Source organism: Branchiostoma lanceolatum, chromosome 17, assembly GCF_035083965.1.
Source record: "Branchiostoma lanceolatum isolate klBraLanc5 chromosome 17, klBraLanc5.hap2, whole genome shotgun sequence".
In the NCBI taxonomy this organism is placed as follows: domain Eukaryota; kingdom Metazoa; phylum Chordata; class Leptocardii; order Amphioxiformes; family Branchiostomatidae; genus Branchiostoma; species Branchiostoma lanceolatum.
In genome coordinates this window covers 15,288,156-15,308,131 of record NC_089738.1, presented here as the reverse complement: position 1 = coordinate 15,308,131, position 19,976 = coordinate 15,288,156, and the positions used below count along the sequence as shown (strand labels likewise).

The following is a 19,976-nucleotide window of genomic DNA, read 5'->3' as shown; positions in this document are numbered from 1 at the left end:
AGTCAAAGACACTTTATTCCTGGGTGGGCTGTGTGCCGGCTCGTTGGCTAGGAAACCAACTGAGTACGCTCCCATGGGGTCCCGAAACTTGGCCATTGAGCCATTGCCCTAAATATAAACAATGAAGGATTTGCCCATATATGGCAGTGTCCCATCGCGGGACAGGCCGAGGCCCCGCCCTTTATATCCAAATATGGAAGTGTACGAGGTTATGACGCGCCATCCCGGAAGCGTATTGTGAGAGGGTGGACACGGAGCACTTCCGGTTCGCAATAGTGTAGGTGGAGTTAATCCTTAATCACTTCCTGTCATGATAATCGATCGTTTCCGTAGTGTTTTCTTTCCTTTTTTATGAGTAACAAGTTGTAGGGGTCATTGACACTATAGGTGAGCAATATTTTGACAACAGGGTAATTGTATGGAGGAAGGATAATTGATCTTGAAAACCACTGTTCCCCTCTACTGTACCTTTCTTTATAAGACCCATTTAACAATCGAAAGTCTATCTATTCTGTTTCAGTGTTTGGTATTACCAAGTACACTTAAAAGACCTTGCTCATACATTTTCTTTGTTTATAATCTAAATTGTTTTTGCATTGCCAATTCGATGCGTACGCGGTATTTTCTCCGTCACCCAGTTACCATTTCGCTAAACGAAGATTTTTTTTTAGAGATGCGAAATGAACAATGCTTCAAGATCTTTCAACGTGCTTGTCGTCACTTTTTTTTTCAAATGCTTGATACGTTGCTTCTTCTGAATAAAATTGACCATAGAATACGTGTAGATAAGTGCTGTGAAAATGCCATCATCATGTCGGGCGGGTTGCCCGTACTGTTAATGCATTTAAGTTTGCGGTGATTCTAGGAAGAAAATGGAGTGTTCTCATGGTTTTAAAGGACAAGAAAGCAGGACCCAGGGCTCTTCTCCTATAAGAACTATCTTCTGTCAGGGAGTTAGTAGCTAAATTGACTCCAACCCTCATCCCAACATCATAAATGGATTATCCTCTGTAGGGGATCTCTACCCGTCTGACTCAAAGAACAATAGAATCGGATTAGAGCAGACGACAGGAAATCATTTGCATATTAACTGACGTCTCAAGGTTTGAAAAATCCTGTATTTCTCTCACTAGTTTTTGAAGAAAACATTGTCAAACCATGCAACAAAATACTAGTAACGCAGATACGTGTAGGTGTAACAAATCTACGTAATCAATACAATACGTAACTTTGCCAGGCAACTTTCCGAAAATCATAACATTGTGTTTTCAACTGTCAAAGCAACCCCTTCAAAGTTGGAATTGTATCTTTATTTTCATCAGAGCTCAATTAGCTTTGATAGCTGTGGGTCTAGAAGTATGACTTATACAATTGTGGTGACTACTTGATAGTCTAAGAAATCAGTATAGACTCAGGGGCTCTGTAGAAATGTAATTTGTATACTGACAGCGGGTTTGCGGATTCGATGGGGTGGTCTACTAGGTGGGCTAGTGGGGTGGGCTACCTCAGCATTGTACCCTTTCTGGGCCTCAAGGCTATGCATGGGGGTTTGGCCTCTTATGGAATTTCCTTGAAGAGAAACTGGGTCAAGCTGTGGGTGGGCTAGAGGGAAGGCAACAGCTGATCATATGGCAGGTGGGGGGGGGGGTAGATGTCAGCAATGAACTCCACCAAGACTGGTAGAAAAGCCATTTATCATAAACAAACTTCTAAGTACTCAGTATACAATAGGATGTAAGGGAAGAGGTACAAGGGGAAATAAGCTGGAAGTTGGATAGGGCAGCTAGGGAATGAGAGAGCCTTTGTTTGACAAAATTCAAAACATATGTCTCACATTTAGACTAGAATGTACCTAAATGCATGTGCTTGTATACAAATGTAAAATGTATTTGTGATTATGTGTGTCAGTACATGAGCGTGGGTTGGAATGTTGTGTGTGTGTTTGTACAATGTTTAGTGTTGCTTTTGTTGCTCATTTCTTTCACAATGCTACTGTCCTGTTGGCTTGGCTGAGCAGTTAAGGAACAGGGAACATGGTCCTCCATGTTTAAAAATCTAAAGCTGGGGATAACAAACTCCTGCACGATGTAAATGTACGCTCATTGCTCACCTCCACCCCCCACTGTAGCATCCCCAAAGCAATATGATCAGTTGCATTCCTTCCGGCCCACCCACAGAGTGACCCATCTTTTCCTCAAGGCAATCCCATAAGAGGCCAAACCCCCATGCATAGCCTTGAGGCCCAGAAAGGGTACAATGCTGAGGTAGCCCACCCCACTAGCCCACCTAGTAGACCACCCCATCGAATCCGCAAACCCACTGACAGCCAATGTCTGAGACATTCTACCGGTGAGCATGGCAGGCCAGTGTTGTAATTGCTTCATATTCTTGGTTAGGTACTACAAAGCTGACTTGTTTATGTGCAACTATACTTTGATTCCTTTTATACACTATATGATTTCAAACATGTGCTGAAGTAACTTCAATACTTGGTAAATTGTCTAAGCCAGCGAGCCCCTTCAGTGATGTGAACACCACGGCAATCAGAAGCAGACTGAGGTCTGGGAGTTAACGTTAGCTGAATTTATTGGGTGGTCTTATAGTCCAGCCTTGCTCTTTAAGTTCGCGGTTGAAACAAGGGGATAGGCAGGCAGAAGACAAAACAACAAGCATTTTTGTGGTGGTTTTAAGTTGCCGATGAAGAGGTTACCACTAAAACCGTGAACATAAAACCTCACAGTATGCCAACTGGTTAATGATATGTTATTAACTTCTCGTCATTTTTGGTGACGTCTCAGGAGCAAAGCCTGTGATGTAGTATTCAATTTGGCTTGAAATCTACACAGTCAATTGTTTCTTATACATGATTGTGCAAAATTTCAAAGAGTAGAATCAATGATTAATTGCAATAACTCGATATCGTGTCCTTTGTGACCATGAGTTTTATGATAGTTGTAGGAAAGAAGGAATTTTGGCACAGCTGTCTTGATAACTCAGGTGATTATAATCAGGAAAATTTGTATCTAACAACAGTTCTACTTCTGTAACCACTTGTAAGTTGTATTGAAATTGTTTTTCTCCATTTGTTGTTCAGGTTTGGTCGCATCCTTGAAGACCTGGACACCTTTGCTGTGTGGATCAGCTACCAACACAACAAGGACCCCAACGGCGGGGAGGGGCAGAAATCAGCCCTGTCTATAGTCACCGCACTGGTGGATAGGATAGGTATGAGTAGTTGTTTTTTTCTCATTAATTTTACTGTTTTGTAAGTTTTTTACTACTTACTTTGTCGCAAGATAACAGTTGCTCATCGACAAGCAACTGGATAGGTTTTGGAAACAGTCAGACATTTCAGATAGCATCCACTACCTTTCTGCACGGACCATTTCCAAAACCTATACATTTGCTTGTGTAACATTTATCTTGCGTGTCTTCTTCCCTGGATGTCTGACCTTCATCGACTTACAGACTTTGTCCATTTTATTAATGACATTAAGCTATTGATACAAATTGTATTTTTCCTTGAATTTTTTGGTCAACAATGATCACAAGTTTAACAGAGGTGATTGTACATATTTTGCCATTCATTTAAACCTCTCTCCCTTCTGCATAACCCCATGTCCAATTGGGAATTGGTAGCTAGAATTAAAGAGCATTTCTTTGTTGATCGTTAGTGATGCACGAGCAGTTTATCCATCCCGACTGTGACATTCGGATGACAGGGAATGTGACGTGGACGGGGAAAACTTCCATGGAAGTCACCATGCAACTAGAGCAGGTGGGAATTATAGGCACAGTGTAGTCTCTATTTTGTGTCATCATGTTATAATCTTTACCTTCGCCAATAAGGTTATGTTTCGGTACCATTTGTGGTTGGGTGTGTTTGTGACTGGGTTTGTTTGTTTGTTTGTTTGTAGACGGCTTTACTTGTGAAGTTGTGAATGGATCTTTGCGATTTTTGGTAGGCGTCGGCAAAGTCACCATTTGATCCACTTACACCGGGATGTAGCCCTACTTTTATTGATAAGTGTGGTGAGTTCTTTAACGTGCTCGAGGTGTGGCTGTCCTCAAACTCCGAGGCAAGTACTAATATTTTTCCCCTTGCTGAATCCAGCTCCGTATGGAGAAGTGGCACCAAATGCTGGATGCCTGTTTTGTGATGGTGGCCAGGGATCCCATCAACAAAGGGTGAGATATATATGGTGCATTTTGTGTATGACTGTTGTTCATTTAAATTTTGACGACACCACGAAGGCATTTTTGTTGTTGTTGTTTGTAATGTACATTTATTTTTAAGTGCTTTGTTTGCACAAATGATCAGATTAAGGGTGTCAAAGTAAGGGTGCTTTCCGTCAGAGATACTGGGATTTCAATAGCATTCTCTGTGAATTGTTGGATTGAAATTTTAAGTTTATCTTCTGAAACATCAGGTATCTAACTAATTTGGCTGACCCTGGATTTTTCCCTCCAGTTCCGCCTTCGTCCACCCGGTGGTGCCTGAAACTGAGGAGGACAAGGCACTGTTCCAACTGGGAGAAAGTAAGGAATACGTCATTCTTAAATTAAGACAAATAAGCAGACAGACTGAAGTACATTGTAGCATGCATACTCCAGTGGTTAGTGACTCTGCCTATAGACCGAGAGGTTGTGAGCTCTAATGTCATCTACTGTTGCTCACCCGACATGCATGCTACTAGTACTGTTGCGGTTCTTTATAAAGAGACGTTAAGCCATGCTCCACTGTTCATTGTACTCATTGTCTCTCTTGGTACTCCTTTGGAGTCGAAGATGACTGTCATTGTACTCATTGTCAAAAGGGGCAAGGGAAATTTCCTTGGTACAATGAACCTGTAGATGACACATACATCTTATGTCTTCTCTGTCACCACCAGGGGGAGAGTAGTTCTTCAGTGAGCTAAACAGTATGTTTTTCGTGGCCCCCACAGGTCATAAGAAGCAGAGAAAGGACCAGACGTTGGAGTCACTCTTCAGACAACCCCCAACTGCTGAGGAGCGGCAGTACATCCACGACATATTCCTCAGCACTCTGAATTCCAAGTAAGTTAGACCTTCGAGTGCTGGCTTGCAACTATGTGGTTGATACAACTAGAATGTACAATTACACCTTTCTGGGCCTATTACATATCATCAAGTGTCTGAACATAACTGTACAAAAACAAGGTCATTTTGTCACAGAGCCACTTGAAAAGGTATTCTGGTAACACGAAAACACAGGGAAACCTTGGGGTGGGTTGTTTTTGCACTGTTTGCAAAGGCTGAAAATATAAGGTAATGATGCAAATGTTCCTGTAAAATGTGAATATCAGGAAGATTTTGTTATGCAGTATCTGGTTTTGCTGCCCAAATTGTACATTGGTTGTCTCATTACTGTTTTGTTTGCAGGTCTGTGAGTTTTCGCGACCGTGTGAAACCAGACAACACTCTTTGGCTGGAGGAAACGATACTGAAGAACGTCATCATCTGTCATCCAGAAGTAGGGGACTTTTTTTGATATGGGAAATTATCCTTTAAAGCTGCTTTAGGCAATAACATTTTCCTTTAGTTGTGATTTTTCTGCATACATGAAAATGTATCTTGTCAAGGGATGTAAGATATTGTACCATATAATTATGTTCCCACGTTTCAAATATCTGAATGGATTTTTTATGAATATTTTTTTACATCTGTAGAACAGAAACCTGTACAGTAAGATGTTTGGTGGATTCCTGATGAGACAGGCGTTTGAGCTGGGATGGTCCAACGCTTGTCTGTACTGGTGAGTTTGTCTGAAATTATTCATTATGGTCTCCATTTCGCCTCTTCATGACTAGATAAAGACTCAAACAAAATTTTCAAAGGTGATGTGTTCCATGGTTGTTTTTCCTGCAGCAAATCTCGTCCATTTATTGAGGCTGTTGATGACATCATGTTCCGGGGACCTGTGGAGGTCGGCTCACTGCTGTTCATGTCGTCTGAGGTATGGAAAACATTTTACGAGTATCTGGATCCTTGAAGGACAGAGGTTCAAACCCTGTTTGGGCATGATTGTGAAGGGTTGCATTTGTCTATCTGGATGGGAACATAAAGCTGGCAGCCCTATGTACACGTATGAGGGAGCTTCAGGTGTAAGCCTTAGTTTTCTAACCTCTTCACATTAAAGAACCCAACACACTTGTCAAGAAGAGCAGGGGTGATCTGGTGTGCTTGATTGAAAATGTGGGCTGTAGGAAAGCTGCAGTGCAGTACTAGCTACTAGAAAAGGCATCATAGTTCACCTCGGTTGAGGATGGTTTCTTTAACATTTTCTTATGATATAATGTACATGAATTTGATCCTCAGGTGGTCTACACCAAAGATCAGTATCTGCAGGTCAGAGTTCATGCAGAGGTCGTTGACCCCAAGACAGGTGAACATGAGACGACCAACATCTTCCACTTCACCTTTAGCAGTCCCCAGCCTTTCCCCAAGGTCATGCCAAGGACATATGCAGGTCAGTCATGTGTACAGATGGTTGTAAGTAGGGCTGCACACCTGAACATGACATCAGGTACTGGTACAGAGGTTTAGCTGTAGGTCTAGACTTGTACTTGTACCTTTACCTAGATGATTTGACAAAGTAAGCTTTGACATTCAGAATTTTGGACCTGTATGTCCTGTACATAAAAGATTTTTGTAGCACAGAGGTTTAGCTGTAGGTCTGGAACTGTACCTGTGCCTGCACCTGAAAAATTTAGCAAAGTAAGCTTTGACATTCAGTATTTTGGACCTGTACTTTCTAATCAAAAGACTCGTAGTGTCATGCCTTAACTCCATATCTGCCCTAGTCCTTACGCTCATAAGTTGCTTGACTTTAGGTTGTTGGGTCATCTTAATTATTTCTACACAAATGAAGAACTTTCCTTATAAATTTATGTCACTATTAAAACATATAATCCCTTTTTTCCACAGAGTCCATGCTGTACTTGAGTGGGAAGAGGCACTTTGAATCAGCAGTAGGGAAGTAGGAAAGCCTGAAGTTCTCAACCTACCAACTGTAACAATGCTAACAAATTTGGAAGAGGGGTTAATATGTTGTCAACATTCTTTGCACCTTTGTTTTATATTTCATTTTTCTATGTTTTATTTTTGTACGCCCGAAGAGCCCTTTGAAAACTGCCCCAGTGGGGATATGTGCTGCATGGGTAGATAGATGAATAATGATAATTATTAAAGTCTGATGAATAATAATAATTATGGAAGTCTCTGGTACTTTAGAAGCCAGGTATAACACAAAACATTGATAAAGTTTGTATGGATTGTTAATGTGCACTTGAATGTGAACTTGGGATTTGGTATATCTAGTTTGTAGCTCACAAGGAATTTCACAAGAGCAGGAGATTTTAGAATAGAGACATGTATTTTTACAAACAGAACCTTATAGAATAGGTAATGTAGCCTACTATGTTAATCTCCAAGCAGCTGCAGAAGGACGGTAGGAGAGAAAATACAGACCACTAAAGATTCATCTAGAAAGCCAAAAAACTAGCATAAAACACTGTGCCCGACCCTACATCTGCTTGGAGATTATACTATATAAGGGCAATGCTTGTCAGTTTGGAATTAAATGGTTGCGATGAAACTCATGAAAGCTTTCTATTAAGACAAATTCAGATTGTTATAACTTCCAAAGAAGGGCAGGATTGAATCAACGTGTGATAGAGGGACATACATGTATTGTTAAATGCACAGACCTTCTGTGCCAACTCAAATGCTGCACTACTAGATTACTGCAATATTTACAATGTTGGGTGCCTGACAGATGATGGCAGTAGGCCTAAGTAGGTTCGTAAGTACTTGACATATAGCTTTAGCTTTTAAGTTTTACAGTTGGAAGTCACTGTAGCTTGTTAAGAAACAAATTGTGTGAAACTTTAAGAAAAACATCCTCTGTACTAAATTTTGTGCAAAAAGTGCAAAGGACTGTGACAAGATAGAGATATGGAGATAGGTCTTAGTATGTTCAGGGTTGCAAACAATTGAAATAACAGCATGAGAAGACAAACTGCAAATTTTTTATTTAGTTTTATTTAAACATTTTATGTACAATATCTGCTTATATATATCATGCTTTTGATAATATTGGGCTGTTTGAAATACAACTAAGTGCTATTTACAAAAGAAAGGTAAAAGTTTGCTACTGTCTGCTACATGTTTTGTAAGTACACATATAGTAAATTTGACAAGTGTATCTTCTGACTCAGAGTATTCTACTGCTGTATTTTACATGTCTTTGCAACATCCAGCTTTTACAGTGGTTCTCATGGCTCTCTCTAGGACAACACAGACCTTTGCTCAGTTTAACAAAGCTTATAGAGGAAGGACACAATTTAGAGCGCGAGAGAGCCCACTGACTAAGGTAAAATATAGACCAGTCTAGACACTCAAATCGAATGTTATCCTAGCCCAGGTATGGCATAATTGACAAAGATATCTAGCAATTTTTCTTGCTCTGAGCAATGCAGTCCTAATACAATCTTGTTCTTATAATCAATACATATTTGGTGCCAAACAGGTGCTTTAGCAGACTGAAAGTTAATAACCAGTATATCTATATGTAATGTTACAGAGCCGGGGTGAGATGTGAGTTTGTGTCTCAAGGGTCGTCTGTGTGACTGTGAACCAATCGCTCGTCCCGATACTTCACCAACATTCTGGAAATGTAGTCTTTCACGTTTATCGGCATATCATCCTCAACGGGTTCTGTTTTGTGTTCATCTTCTTTGTTCTGGTTTTCTTCTCCATTGAGTTGTTCTTCAGCAGAAGTTCTTTGGTCAGTCTCCTTGACTACTTCGTCATCCTCACTGTTTGTAGCTCGTCCCTCATCCTCCTCACTACTCTTTTCTCCTCCCTCATCCTCCCCACTATCTTCATCTTCTGGAGCCTCTTCTGCCTCATCCTCTGAGGTTTCTGGCTTTTCGTTTTGACAAGACGAGCAGCCGGGGCAGTTTTCATCCGTACACTCATGTTCATCTGAATCTTTGTCAACTTCATCATCTGGACCTTCATCTTTGCTCTGACCTTTAACTTCTGACCCTTTGACCTCTTCTTCCTCTTCTAATTCTCCCTTTGTCATAACAGTCTTGTATAAACTTGACATCCTGTGGAAATGGAGACCGCTGAAATCATCATGGTCTCTTTTCTCTGTGTCTCTCTTACGTCTCTTTTTCTTCGGTTCTACATCTTTGCTTTGGGACGATTCCTTGTCTTCCAAACTATCAATCAATTTTTCATCAACAGAGTCTCTGTCTTCATCAGCAGTGGTTTCTGAAGGACCTTCTGTCTCTTCCGGTCCATTTTCATCATCTTTATTCTTGTCGACTGAGTCTTTATTTTCATCAGCAGTGGTGTCTGTAGGACCCTCTGCATCTTCTGGGCCATTTTCTTCATCCTTGTCCTTTTCATCTCCATTTTTGCTGTCTTCAACATCAAGGTCATCATCTTGACCTTTACCATTACTCTGATCTTTAACCTCTGACCCGTTGACCTCTTCTTCCTCCTCCTCTAGTTCCCCCTTCGTCATGACAGTCTTGTACAAGCTTGACATCCTGTGGAAATGGAGACCACTGAAATCATCATGGTCTCTTTTTCCTGTTTTTTTCTTCTTTTTCTTTGGTTCTACATCCTTGTTTTGGGACGATTCCTTGTCTTCTGAATCTTCAAACATGAGTGTTTTTTCTTTATCATCATTATCTCTGTCTTCATCTGTGGTTGAATCTTCTAATGCTGCCTTGTCTTCTGTTGTCGGGGCACTGCGAGCCTTGAACTTGTCCAAATCTTTGGCTGGTTTTTCATCTGCAGGTTCGTCATCTCCCGCTAGAGGGGGCATCTGCACGGGCTGACCGTCTTCCGGGTCGGTTTGCAACAGCACTGATTTGTAAATATCTGAAACAACAAGGACAAGTGTTTTTACATTGATCAATTGTTACTTCGTCTAGATTTTACAAACACGCGATGAAAGACGTTAAGTTTCAAAGTCTATACTTATCTTTTTCATTTTCATTTTAGAAGCTGAATAAACCATTATGAACAAACGAATATCTGCTTTGATATTAACAGCATACAATAGTTGTTTGTCTATTCTATAGGTTACACGAATACCTTCCTTCAGCAAGTAAAACACAAGTTTTCATCTACTGTGCCTTACCTGACTGGCCGTGAAAGTGAGGTCCATCATGGTCACCTTCGTCCCACTCCAATGTCTCTATCTGCACCCCGTCTGAGTCATCCTCCCGGTCCGAGTCCGTCTGGCCCCCGTCCGGGCCCCCGCGGCCGCTCATGGCGTACCGCTGCTTGCGGATGAGAACATCGTCGTTGTTGAAACTGTAGCTCGAGTCGCAGTTTCCACCTGGACAGGCCTCTGGGTGTGGGGAAAGGCTTTGTTGGCTTAAATCTAGATATTATTGACTTACGTAATTGTACTCAAGTCATCTATGTGATGAAACGACGTGCACTGCTTATAGCAAATCGCCACCAGTGTGTCAATACCTGACCATTAGAACTCAATGGGTTGTGTATAACTTGTGTACACGTTGGTAGCCTGTTTACATCGAACTCCAAGAGGCCCTCCGAATGATCGGCCCTCTAGACGGGAAAGGGAATGTTAAGCCCTGAACAGTGAAAGCCTCAGTCTGTTACACAAACTCTCGCCGCTCGTCACTGCACAAACATGGATCAATACAGATTGGATTCAGCTAGCTACATGTCCGACAAAATACAACTGTGTACACATGTACAAGAAAAGCCACCCCAAAATGTTTTAGATGATTCCTAAACCAAACTGGGATTAAAGTTTAAACCTAAGGAAAAAGCCCACAAATAAAGAATTTCAATAGTAATCGAGAATTTCCAAGTACTGCACAGTACAACGTTACAGAATAAAGCTGAGTTTACCTTTTTCAACCGGTCCTGCATTAGCGCCTCCTCGCGGCCAACTATATATCTGCAGCACTGCCAACGACACCAGCAGCAACTGCATTTTCTGCGTGTAACCTGAAGTCTAGCTGTCAAACACCTGTTGGATTTTCCTCCTGCAGTTCTTGTCTCTGGCAATTGGTGATAGCTGATCCACTTGTTGGGCTTTGAAATGGGAAATAACCTTTTAAAGCACCAGAGCATGGTGCATATATGGAAAACGTCGAACCACCACGGCTATGACCAAATAGAAAGGGGCGGATCGTTTTAACATGGATATAAAGATATGTCTACCGGACCGTACGTTAAATATCTTTCTGGGGTCTACCGCTGTCAAGCACTTCCATTTTGTGGCCGTCTCACATGCGCAATGTTGAAACTTCGCTAATTTGAGTCCTCCTACGATTGGCTGCTGACTGTTTGAGTCATAGTGTCCCGATTTGAAATGGTCTTTCGAGTTTCTGAAGTCAACATTGTCAAACGTAGGTGTATTTCACTATTCCACGGAAAATGGTCGTCCCCCTTTGATTAGCCCGGCTGTACAAATACGCACACATCCGGGACGGGAGCGGGGGACGTAGTGTTTCTCTATTGGCGGGGTCAGACTATCGATTTTTGTTGTACACATGTCACTCCCGATTGTTCAGATTTGGTGGCAGCTGTGAGATTGGGGTCGATTACCAAGTTTACAAAATAAATCAAGGTGACCGATGTGTCGATACTTGCCCTAAACCAGCTAGTGCTCCGGAAGGGAAGCGAGAAACTTTACGCACATTGCATAACTTCCTTACTCGTTAAACTTGAACGTTCTTTGACACGTAGAGATTTCAAGGAGACCACCCGCTTTACCTGTCTTTTCCCATTTTGGTACCTCCTTTGTACCTTCCCCTTGGTCTACCCTTTTGAACTCTGAAGTTCTTGTATATAAGTACTCAGTTAAACATTAACCGTTCGTCGCCAAAGTGATATTCATATTCCAAGGACATTATATAGGCATTTGGCCGGCTTGTGAAATCTGTATCTTGCAGTTTGAAACAAAATCGCTAGAAGTCGTCATTGAGCGACGGCGTTCTATCTTGTCATCCAAATGTAAGAACGCGTAGAAAAATGGAAAAAGGGCTGATGGCATCAAAAATACATCTCCATTAGATTGAATATTCACATCTATCTACTACTTTGTGAACTTTTCTAAGTTAGGTTGTTTCATATGTAGCAGTTTTGTTTTAGTATTTCTTCGTTGAAAGTATCGTTTTCCTGCGGTCATATATCCAAAATGGAGGTCGACGAGCAAGGTGCGACGGCAGGAGCTGAAGAAGGTAACGGGAAAATCTGCTCTTTGTCGATAAACCGCTTGTAAAATGGACCTCTTGAGCTTACACTTGATGCCTTAGTTTCTTCCACATTGAAAAATAGCCAGTGTTTGAGGCACAGGATCCGAATATTTCCTGTGCGGATGGGATAGAAACTGGGGGAGGGGGGCACAGTGAAGATAGTGTTGTCAAAATCTCTAAATAATGAGGACATTTAGAACTTTGCAGTCTTAGCCTGAAAAGGGTAGCAACAAGAAGAATGAAGTTACAATTAGATCGAATCTTTTGTCAAATATCATCTTAATTTTAGGTTGCCAAGTGTCTAGCTGGCACTGTGAGGATAATATATAAGGCTCTACAGATTGTTGACTACACAAAGTCACTTTTAGTCAGTGTCAGCGAAAGATATTGTGAAAGTTCCAGTTCTTTCTGTCTTCTTCCCTATAAAACTAACTATAGAGTGTGATAAATCCTTCGATTCCTTAGCACAACAGAAACATTCAAATGATATCGCAAACACTACAGTACTAAGGTAGGAGCATTATAACCTCCTTGGTAGGAGGCATGTATAGTTAGCTTTTTTGTTTCAAACTTATCAAAATCACATAGTAACTGAGTCATGGATGGTGAGGGAGGGGGGCACTGATACCAGTTGTGTTATGTTATAGTTGTAGTACACATTATAGATGCAGTTTCTCTTAAATGTTTATATTTGAATTCCTCATCCTTCCTCAGGTACGTCCAGGGGTGTGATGGCAGCCCCTGGAACAGCGGGGAGTGTAACAGTCCAGTTGCACCCCCTGGTCATCATGAACGTTTCCGAACACTGGACCCGCATCAGGGCTCAGGAGGGCAAGGCTGTACAAGGTAACTGTTCTCTCCGTCTCTCTTTCTATCTCTTTCTCTCTGTCTCTTTCTCTCTCTCTGAGTCTCTCTATATCTCTGTCTCGCTCTCTCCCTTTCTCCCTGTCTGTCTGTCTCTCTCCTTCTATCAGGTAAGCCAATGGTGTAATACAGGTTTGCTACAGCTCCCATTTATAGCCAACCACATCAGGTCAACTGTGCTCTTCTGGATATGTTTGTTGGATGCTTTTGCGTGTAGAGCTTTGATGACGGAGGCTTGTGCTTGAAGCTCCCCCATACACTGTTCTAGTCCCCCCAGCCCCACCTCTAAGTCTAATGCTGGTAACAGCTTTCTGTGTATCAAATTTTGTCTCTGGTATGATACATGAACTTTCTTCACAGCTTAAGTAACTTTTCTTTCTGCCCAGTTCTGGGCGCCTTGCTGGGGAAGCAGTCGGGCAGGAACCTGGAAATCTGTAACTCCTTCGAGCTGATGTTCGACACCATCGATGGGGACATCATCATAGACAGGGACTACTTTGGCACCAAGGAGGAACAATGTGAGTTACTCACTGTCACACACAACACTAGGGGTGGATACCGGTTCGCTGGACCTGATTCGGACCTTTATAACATCCAAGAACCAAGTCCAAAAAACCTAAAGCCAAAAACCTGAGTCCAAAAAAACCTGAACAAAGTACAAATATATTTCTCTATTTTGTTTGATAAAAAGTGTTTTGAGTCTCCCCTTTGACAAAAAAGGCATTTAAAATAAGTGCAACATTCAAATATCAAACACCGGTTTATTTTGAAAGTCTTCTCACCAAGAAACTTTTATAGTTGTGCGTGTCAGTATTAATTCTCTATGCTTAATATTGTTCTAATAAAACAAAACATGAACTGGACAGGATCAGGTTCAGGTCCGGACCTGAACCTAAATCTCTGGACCTAAACTTGGACTTGGACCTTATTAAGCCGAACCGGTATCCAACCCTAGAGTACACAACACCAATGTCAGAAACTGAACTGATGCCTGCCTTTTGGACACAGAATTAACAGCTACAGCAGTCTGTCTAAGATTGTCACTATTCTTTGTTCAAATGTTTTAAGCACCAGATTTGGTTGTGAAAACATACTATTGACATTTTGTTACATTTCCAGTGTTAATCTATATCTAAAAATACAAGTACGGAATGTGTTAAACTAGGCTATTAAGTAAATATCGCCAGGCGATATGATAACTTAAACTAAAGGTACCTGTAGATTCAACTTATCATGTAAATAGATGACCAAAACATTGATTTTTTTATCGTTTTAATCGTACAATAGCAGCTGTTAATATTCCTGCGTTGGTCAATAACAAAATTATTTCTTCCCAGTTCGCCAAGTGTTTAATGAGCTGGACTTCCTGGGCTGGTACACCACAGGGGACGACCCTTCTGAGGCCGACAGGAAAGTTCACAGACAGGTCAGTGTGTGTGTGTTTGTAAAGGGATGGAGGAACAAGGGCATACCCTTTATCATGTTCATATGTATGTTGTGTTCCCTATTATGTTCAAGGTTTGACCTCCCTTAAAGTTGCAGCTGAGACTAGCATCTGCTCTTACAATACTGTCAAGGAGTCAAACTCAATGCCTTTTCTAGAAATACATTCTCAGAAGTAGTAATATTAAGGCATGTCTCAGTAACCTTATTGTATTTCCTCAGGTTTGTGAGATAAACGAGAGCCCCATCCTGCTGAAACTCAACCCCATGGCTCGACACACAGACGTGAGTAACCACGGACTTACTTTCTTTTGGTACATTCAGATGATTAGTTGTAGGAAACTAAGTTCTGCACCTCTCATTAAATCTTTGATTTTCTCCATCCGTTTGCAAAGCGTTAACTGTGACCAAGGATACAAAAGTACACTTTTACAAAAAGGACAGCAATTTAGAAATGAAGTTGTTATTGGGTATTAAGTCTATTCCCCCTCATCATCTTTATTAAGACATTATTGATCGAAGTTGTTATTGTTTTGTGACCACCATTGCAGCTCCCAGTCAGCATACGAACTAAGCTTGTATTCCCCTCATCATGATTGTTACTCATTTAACTATTTTACTCATTTTTACTGTTTTGTAACCACCGTTACAGCTCCCAGTCAGTATCTATGAGTCAGTGATTGACGTGGTGAAAGGCGTGGTTGTTATTGAAGTTGTTACTGTTTTTTAACCACGGTTACAGCTCCCAGTCAGTATCTACGAGTCAGTGATTGACCTGGTGAAAGGCGTGGTTGTTATTGAAGTCGTTACTGTTTTGTAACCACGGTTACAGCTCCCAGTCAGTATCTACGAGTCAGTGATTGACCTGGTGAAAGGCGTGGTTGTTATTGAAGTCGTTACTGTTTTGTAACCACGGTTACAGCTCCCAGTCAGTATCTACGAGTCAGTGATTGACCTGGTGAAAGGCGTGGTTGTTATTGAAGTTGTTATTGTTTTGTGACCACCATTGCAGCTCCCAGTCAGCATACAAACTAAGCTTGTATTCCCCTCATCATGATTGTTACTCATTTAACTATTTTACTCATTTTTACTGTTTTGTAACCACCATTGCAGCTCCCAGTCAGTATCTACGAGTCAGTGATTGACGTGGTGAAAGGCGAGGCGACCATGTTGTTTGTGGAGCTGCAGTACACGCTGGCTACGGAGGAGGCGGAGCGGATAGGAGTGGACCACGTGGCCAGGATGTCCAACGCTGACACCTCCGACAGCTCAACTGGTAAGGGTGGGGGAAGTGGGGGAATGTCTACAAACTTGACAAAAAGATATTTGAAACTAATTATCCCAAAGGATAAAAATCCATTCATCCCTTCATGAGTTATCTGACAAAAACACACCTGCAGTTCCAAGAAAAGCTGCCTATGCGTGTAGGATGCCCAACTCTGACACCTCCGATAGGTCAACAGGTAAGGTACAATGTAAGGGAGGGGTGGGAGTGTGAACAAACTTAAACACAGAATTTAAACAAGTTGCCCACTTACGAAACATCATAAAAATTGAGTCATCCCTTCATGAGTTATTAGACAAAAATACACCTTCAGTTCTATGTTGCTTACATGTTTTAAATGTTCAACAACATTCAATCCTGATGAAAAATACATCTTCAAATCAGACACTTCTTTTTATTGAAGGCCAAATACCTTTATTGTTCTTTATTTATATCTTATTAGCTGCTAATGATAATAATGATGATAATCATATATCAATAGTTTCATGAAGTTTGAGACGACTGATTTAGAGGTCTGAAATTTGAGTTTTGTTTTTTCTACAGTTGCTGAACACCTGGTGGCCCAGCACAACGCCATCAAGATGTTACACTGTCGAGTCAAGATCATCCTGGAGTACATCAAGGATGTGCAAAGAGGTACGGCTGCTCTGACTTGACTTTTATATCAAACCCATACTAGCAGTTTTAGAAATGTGCTTGTGGTATATTTTTGGCAATGTTGTTATTTTCATCCTGCGCAATGCTTATTATTAAGTGTATAAAAGATTTCTTGGGGCACTTTGTTTCTCATGTTTACCTTCATTTGCATTTAGGTTCACTTTCAGGACGCTTTTTGTATTGTTTAAATACACACTTGTAACCTGTCCATGGAGAAACCTACACCAAAATTGACTGCATTCGTTTGTAACAAGATCATTGAGTACTAGTGTATGACAAGCTAAGTCTAAGTTGTGAATTTGTTTATAGGAGCGGTACCACGTAACCACGAGATCATGCGAGAAGCGTACAGTCTGTGCCATCGGCTGCCTGTGCTGGACACACCAAACTTCACTGGAGATTTCTTTAATGTAAGAAGCAACCCTTTTCTTGGCTTTCATAGAGGGGGAAGGAGGGGGCTGGAAAGGAAATGCAGGACTAGAATGAGACAGTTTGATTGAAGTATGTGAGGTAGAAGGTAATGGAAAAAGTAAGACAGGATGTCATCCCACAGATAGCTCTTTGTTTGGATTCATATGAGTGGAGAAATAACTATTAAGTTGGGTTACATATGCATGCATGACATGTATTTCTTGTTGTGTAGGCGTCAATGGCCTAGTGGTTTGGCTAGCAAATACAGGATTTTTGGCAAGATAGTCCTTGGAGAACATTCCTCACTTTATCCAGGTGTAAAATGGGTACATGACTTTGGTTGGAGAGGTAAAAGGAGGTAGAAGGAGAATGATGGGCTCTGCCTTCCAATACTGTGCCCTAGACACAGTGGATAACAACCCGCTGCCCCTATGGCCTCAAAAAGGTTAGGGAAATCTTTACCTAACATTTTACATATCTCTTTTGTAGCAATGTAATGACGTGAGCCTGATGGCCTACCTGGGTGCCATCACTAAAGGCTGCAACACCATCAACCAGTTCATCAACAAGTTCAGCCTGCTGTACGACAGACCAGGTATGGGCCGGCGCATGAGGGGGCTCTTCTTCTAATGTGGACTGTGGATTGGACCAGGGGGGTCAGATGAGGGGGCTCTTCTTCTGATGTGGAACAATGGATCGGACCAGGGGGGTCAGATGAGGGGGCTCTTCTTCTGATGTGGACTGTGACGGGATGGGCCAGGGGGTCTGAGGAGGGGCTGCTCTTCTGACGTTGTACGACAGACTGGAGGGGGTATTCTTCTGATGTGGAACAATGGATAGGACTAGGGGGGTCAGATGAGGGGCTGTTCTTCTGACGTTGTACGACAGACTGCAGGGGGGTATTCTTCTGATGTGGAACAATGGATTAGACCAAGGTGGGTCAGAGGAGGGACTATTCTTCTCATATGTGCAAGGGATTCTCAGGTGACAGCAGAGCATAGATTCAGTACGTTGATGAAGGTTAAACATCCAGGTAATAAGATACGCAAGGTAATTGTTGCTCAAGCGACTGGATGGAATTTGGAAATGATCAGATGTTTCAGGTAGCATCCCATGTTTCGTCTGTGACTGGAAAGACAGCGGATGCTGTCTATAACGACCTGTTAGGTCTGACCATTTCCAAATGGTTTTCAGTTGCTTGAGTAACTGTTTCAGTACCTTTGGTACCTAGGACAGGTATTTCTGGAGTCACTTTCACCAACTTGAAGTGATCGACTCTCTCTTAGGTGGAGAATGATGCTGCACATTAAATTGTATGTTGACACCTGTCATAGGAGACACTATGTGAGCTGTGATATATGTACAGTACCTGTGGATCCTTTATAACGGTTGTAGCATCAACACTAGTAGGAACAATACGTTATTTGTATTGACTGTGCCGTAGCTTTATGGGCCCTAACTTGTTTTAAAAGTTGAATGTATGGTGAGTTTGCAGTCACTGTTACTCTTAAAGTGTTGTATGTTACAAAGCAGACAGTGACAGTTGCTATTGTGTTACTGGTATTATTTAAATCTGTTGTACAATGAAACAGTACTGTTTAACAAGCTACAGCTGTTCTCAACCGTAAAACTCTGACTGTTATCAAAAAAGACAAAAAGAAAATACAGAGCAAGTCTAGACTGTGAGGATGTAAAAGTAAGTTAAGAAAATTAAAGAGTTGTTGTCATGTCTACGTGATGATTCCTATTTTCTTAATGATGAGAAGTTATCACAATATTGCAACACCATAGGGATAAAGGCCTTTTTTCAATTTCAAATAGAAAAGAGCCAGTGCTAAGGCCAAGTAAGACTGTTCACCTTGCATTGATAGGTCTTGAGTTCAATCCCCAGTTGAGCCATACCAAAGACATTAACTTGCCAGTTTCTCCCTCCTTCAACCCCTCTATCCAAAGTTTAAGAAATGGTACCGTACATACCACTTTCTCTGCTTTGCATTCAGCTTTGAGAAAGTGTATGGTAGTTTATCTCACACTACTTACTTCCAGTGGACTAGCACTGCCCTGGCCCTGCTGTTGTGATTGCACAAATGTGTGTTGCCCAAAGACAAGGCCTACAGAAACGGATATGAGACTTCTGTGTCATCCGGTGCAGAAAGGACTTTAAAGTGTTTATGACACCAAAATACAACATTTTCTTATTATCTGTAATAGGAATAGTATCATTCAAAGAATATAGACGTTTAAAAGAAATACACACCCTTCTTAAGTTATTTAACAATGAACCATAATAAACCATACTTCCAGCTCTTGATTTTTCTGATCTTCTCACAAGGTAATTACATTAATCAATGATTTTACTCTTCCTATGACGTCACAGTGAACATGGCAACCGGTATACAGGAAAAATTTTAGATAGTTTATTTGAAATAGATTCTTTCTGTACAGAGCTTATTCTTTCAATCAATGATAAAATTGAATACAATGTTTGTACCTCCTATATAGGATCTTACAAGTTGAAATACACTGTACACTAATGTACAGTCAAATAATGAAAGAAGAACTTTAGATTGTTAATATACAGTATGATTTACAAATATGACAAAATAGATACATCTAACAGTGACGACGTCATGTGTGGTTGACTTTGACTTTATCTAGTAAAGTGGTTACATCCTACTAAGTACACTTACATGAAGATCGTCAGATCATTGTGAAGCAGGTGTGATCAGGTCAGTTACTGACAGGTGCAGATGCAGAAATGGTAACATGTCAGTATTTCTGACCTAAGGCAGTTCTTTGTCATTAAATGTACACTTAAAATGAACAACTAAATGACATATTTAGGTATACTGTCATTCCCATAGCTACTTTATTGCCAAGTTAGTTTGTTTCAATGTCAATGATATACACAATTCTTCTAACAGCACGAGGATGAGGAAAGTCCTGCAGCAAAAATGCAACTGACAAGTTTGTACATGTGGTCCGAAGTTACATCCATCAGACCAATGATCAACTTTTTCAGCACAAGTGCATTT

The 19,976-nt window shown here is 41.2% G+C and overlaps 3 protein-coding genes across 3 annotated transcripts; 2 read left to right on the top strand and 1 right to left on the bottom strand.

Moving 5' to 3' along the window:
- The first annotated feature begins 3,091 nt into the window (after positions 1–3,091).
- LOC136422615 (acyl-coenzyme A thioesterase 9, mitochondrial-like) lies at positions 3,092–8,227 on the top strand. Its single transcript, XM_066410424.1, has 10 exons — positions 3,092–3,225; positions 3,675–3,778; positions 4,115–4,188; positions 4,472–4,539; positions 4,947–5,058; positions 5,404–5,494; positions 5,691–5,776; positions 5,890–5,977; positions 6,340–6,490; positions 6,949–8,227. Exons 2-10 carry the CDS (start codon positions 3,677–3,679, stop codon positions 7,002–7,004), a joined length of 828 nt encoding a protein of 275 aa, XP_066266521.1. The 5' UTR covers positions 3,092–3,225; positions 3,675–3,676; the 3' UTR covers positions 7,005–8,227.
- Positions 8,228–8,314: 87 nt separating this feature from the next.
- LOC136422613 (protein starmaker-like) lies at positions 8,315–11,511 on the bottom strand. The gene is made up of 3 exons (XM_066410422.1): positions 10,930–11,511; positions 10,184–10,396; positions 8,315–9,921 (listed from the first exon to the last, which is right to left on the bottom strand). The coding sequence occupies exons 1-3, from the start codon at positions 11,012–11,014 to the stop codon at positions 8,633–8,635; spliced, it is 1,587 nt and encodes a 528-aa protein (XP_066266519.1). The 5' UTR covers positions 11,015–11,511; the 3' UTR covers positions 8,315–8,632.
- A 623-nt stretch (positions 11,512–12,134) lies between these two features.
- On the top strand, positions 12,135–18,674 carry LOC136422614 (COP9 signalosome complex subunit 6-like). Its single transcript, XM_066410423.1, has 10 exons — positions 12,135–12,266; positions 12,996–13,127; positions 13,532–13,663; positions 14,483–14,571; positions 14,811–14,873; positions 15,702–15,864; positions 16,417–16,509; positions 16,840–16,940; positions 17,431–17,569; positions 17,622–18,674. Coding segments are annotated over exons 1-10 (957 nt in total). The 5' UTR covers positions 12,135–12,223; the 3' UTR covers positions 17,624–18,674.
- The last annotated feature ends 1,302 nt before the right edge of the window (positions 18,675–19,976 follow it).

What these genes read in the sequence shown, in the direction of transcription:
- LOC136422615 (XM_066410424.1), top strand. Translation starts at nt 3,677, where the DNA reads ATGCACGAGCAGTTTATCCATCCCGACTGTGACATTCGGATGACAGGG. An exon ending in ACTGTTCCAACTGGGAGAAA is followed by an intron (nt 4,540 to 4,946) that starts GTAAGGAATACG and finishes TGGCCCCCACAG; the next exon opens with GTCATAAGAAGCAGAGAAAG. An exon ending in TCATCATCTGTCATCCAGAA is followed by an intron (nt 5,495 to 5,690) that starts GTAGGGGACTTT and finishes TTACATCTGTAG; the next exon opens with AACAGAAACCTGTACAGTAA.
- LOC136422613 (XM_066410422.1), bottom strand. Translation starts at nt 11,014, where the DNA reads ATGCAGTTGCTGCTGGTGTCGTTGGCAGTGCTGCAGATATATAGTTGG. An exon ending in TGCAGGACCGGTTGAAAAAG is followed by an intron (nt 10,397 to 10,929) that starts GTAAACTCAGCT and finishes CCCCACACCCAG; the next exon opens with AGGCCTGTCCAGGTGGAAAC. An exon ending in TCACTTTCACGGCCAGTCAG is followed by an intron (nt 9,922 to 10,183) that starts GTAAGGCACAGT and finishes TTGTTGTTTCAG; the next exon opens with ATATTTACAAATCAGTGCTG.
- LOC136422614 (XM_066410423.1), top strand. Translation starts at nt 12,224, where the DNA reads ATGGAGGTCGACGAGCAAGGTGCGACGGCAGGAGCTGAAGAAG. An exon ending in GGAGGGCAAGGCTGTACAAG is followed by an intron (nt 13,128 to 13,531) that starts GTAACTGTTCTC and finishes CTTTCTGCCCAG; the next exon opens with TTCTGGGCGCCTTGCTGGGG. An exon ending in CATCAAGGATGTGCAAAGAG is followed by an intron (nt 16,510 to 16,839) that starts GTACGGCTGCTC and finishes ATTTGTTTATAG; the next exon opens with GAGCGGTACCACGTAACCAC.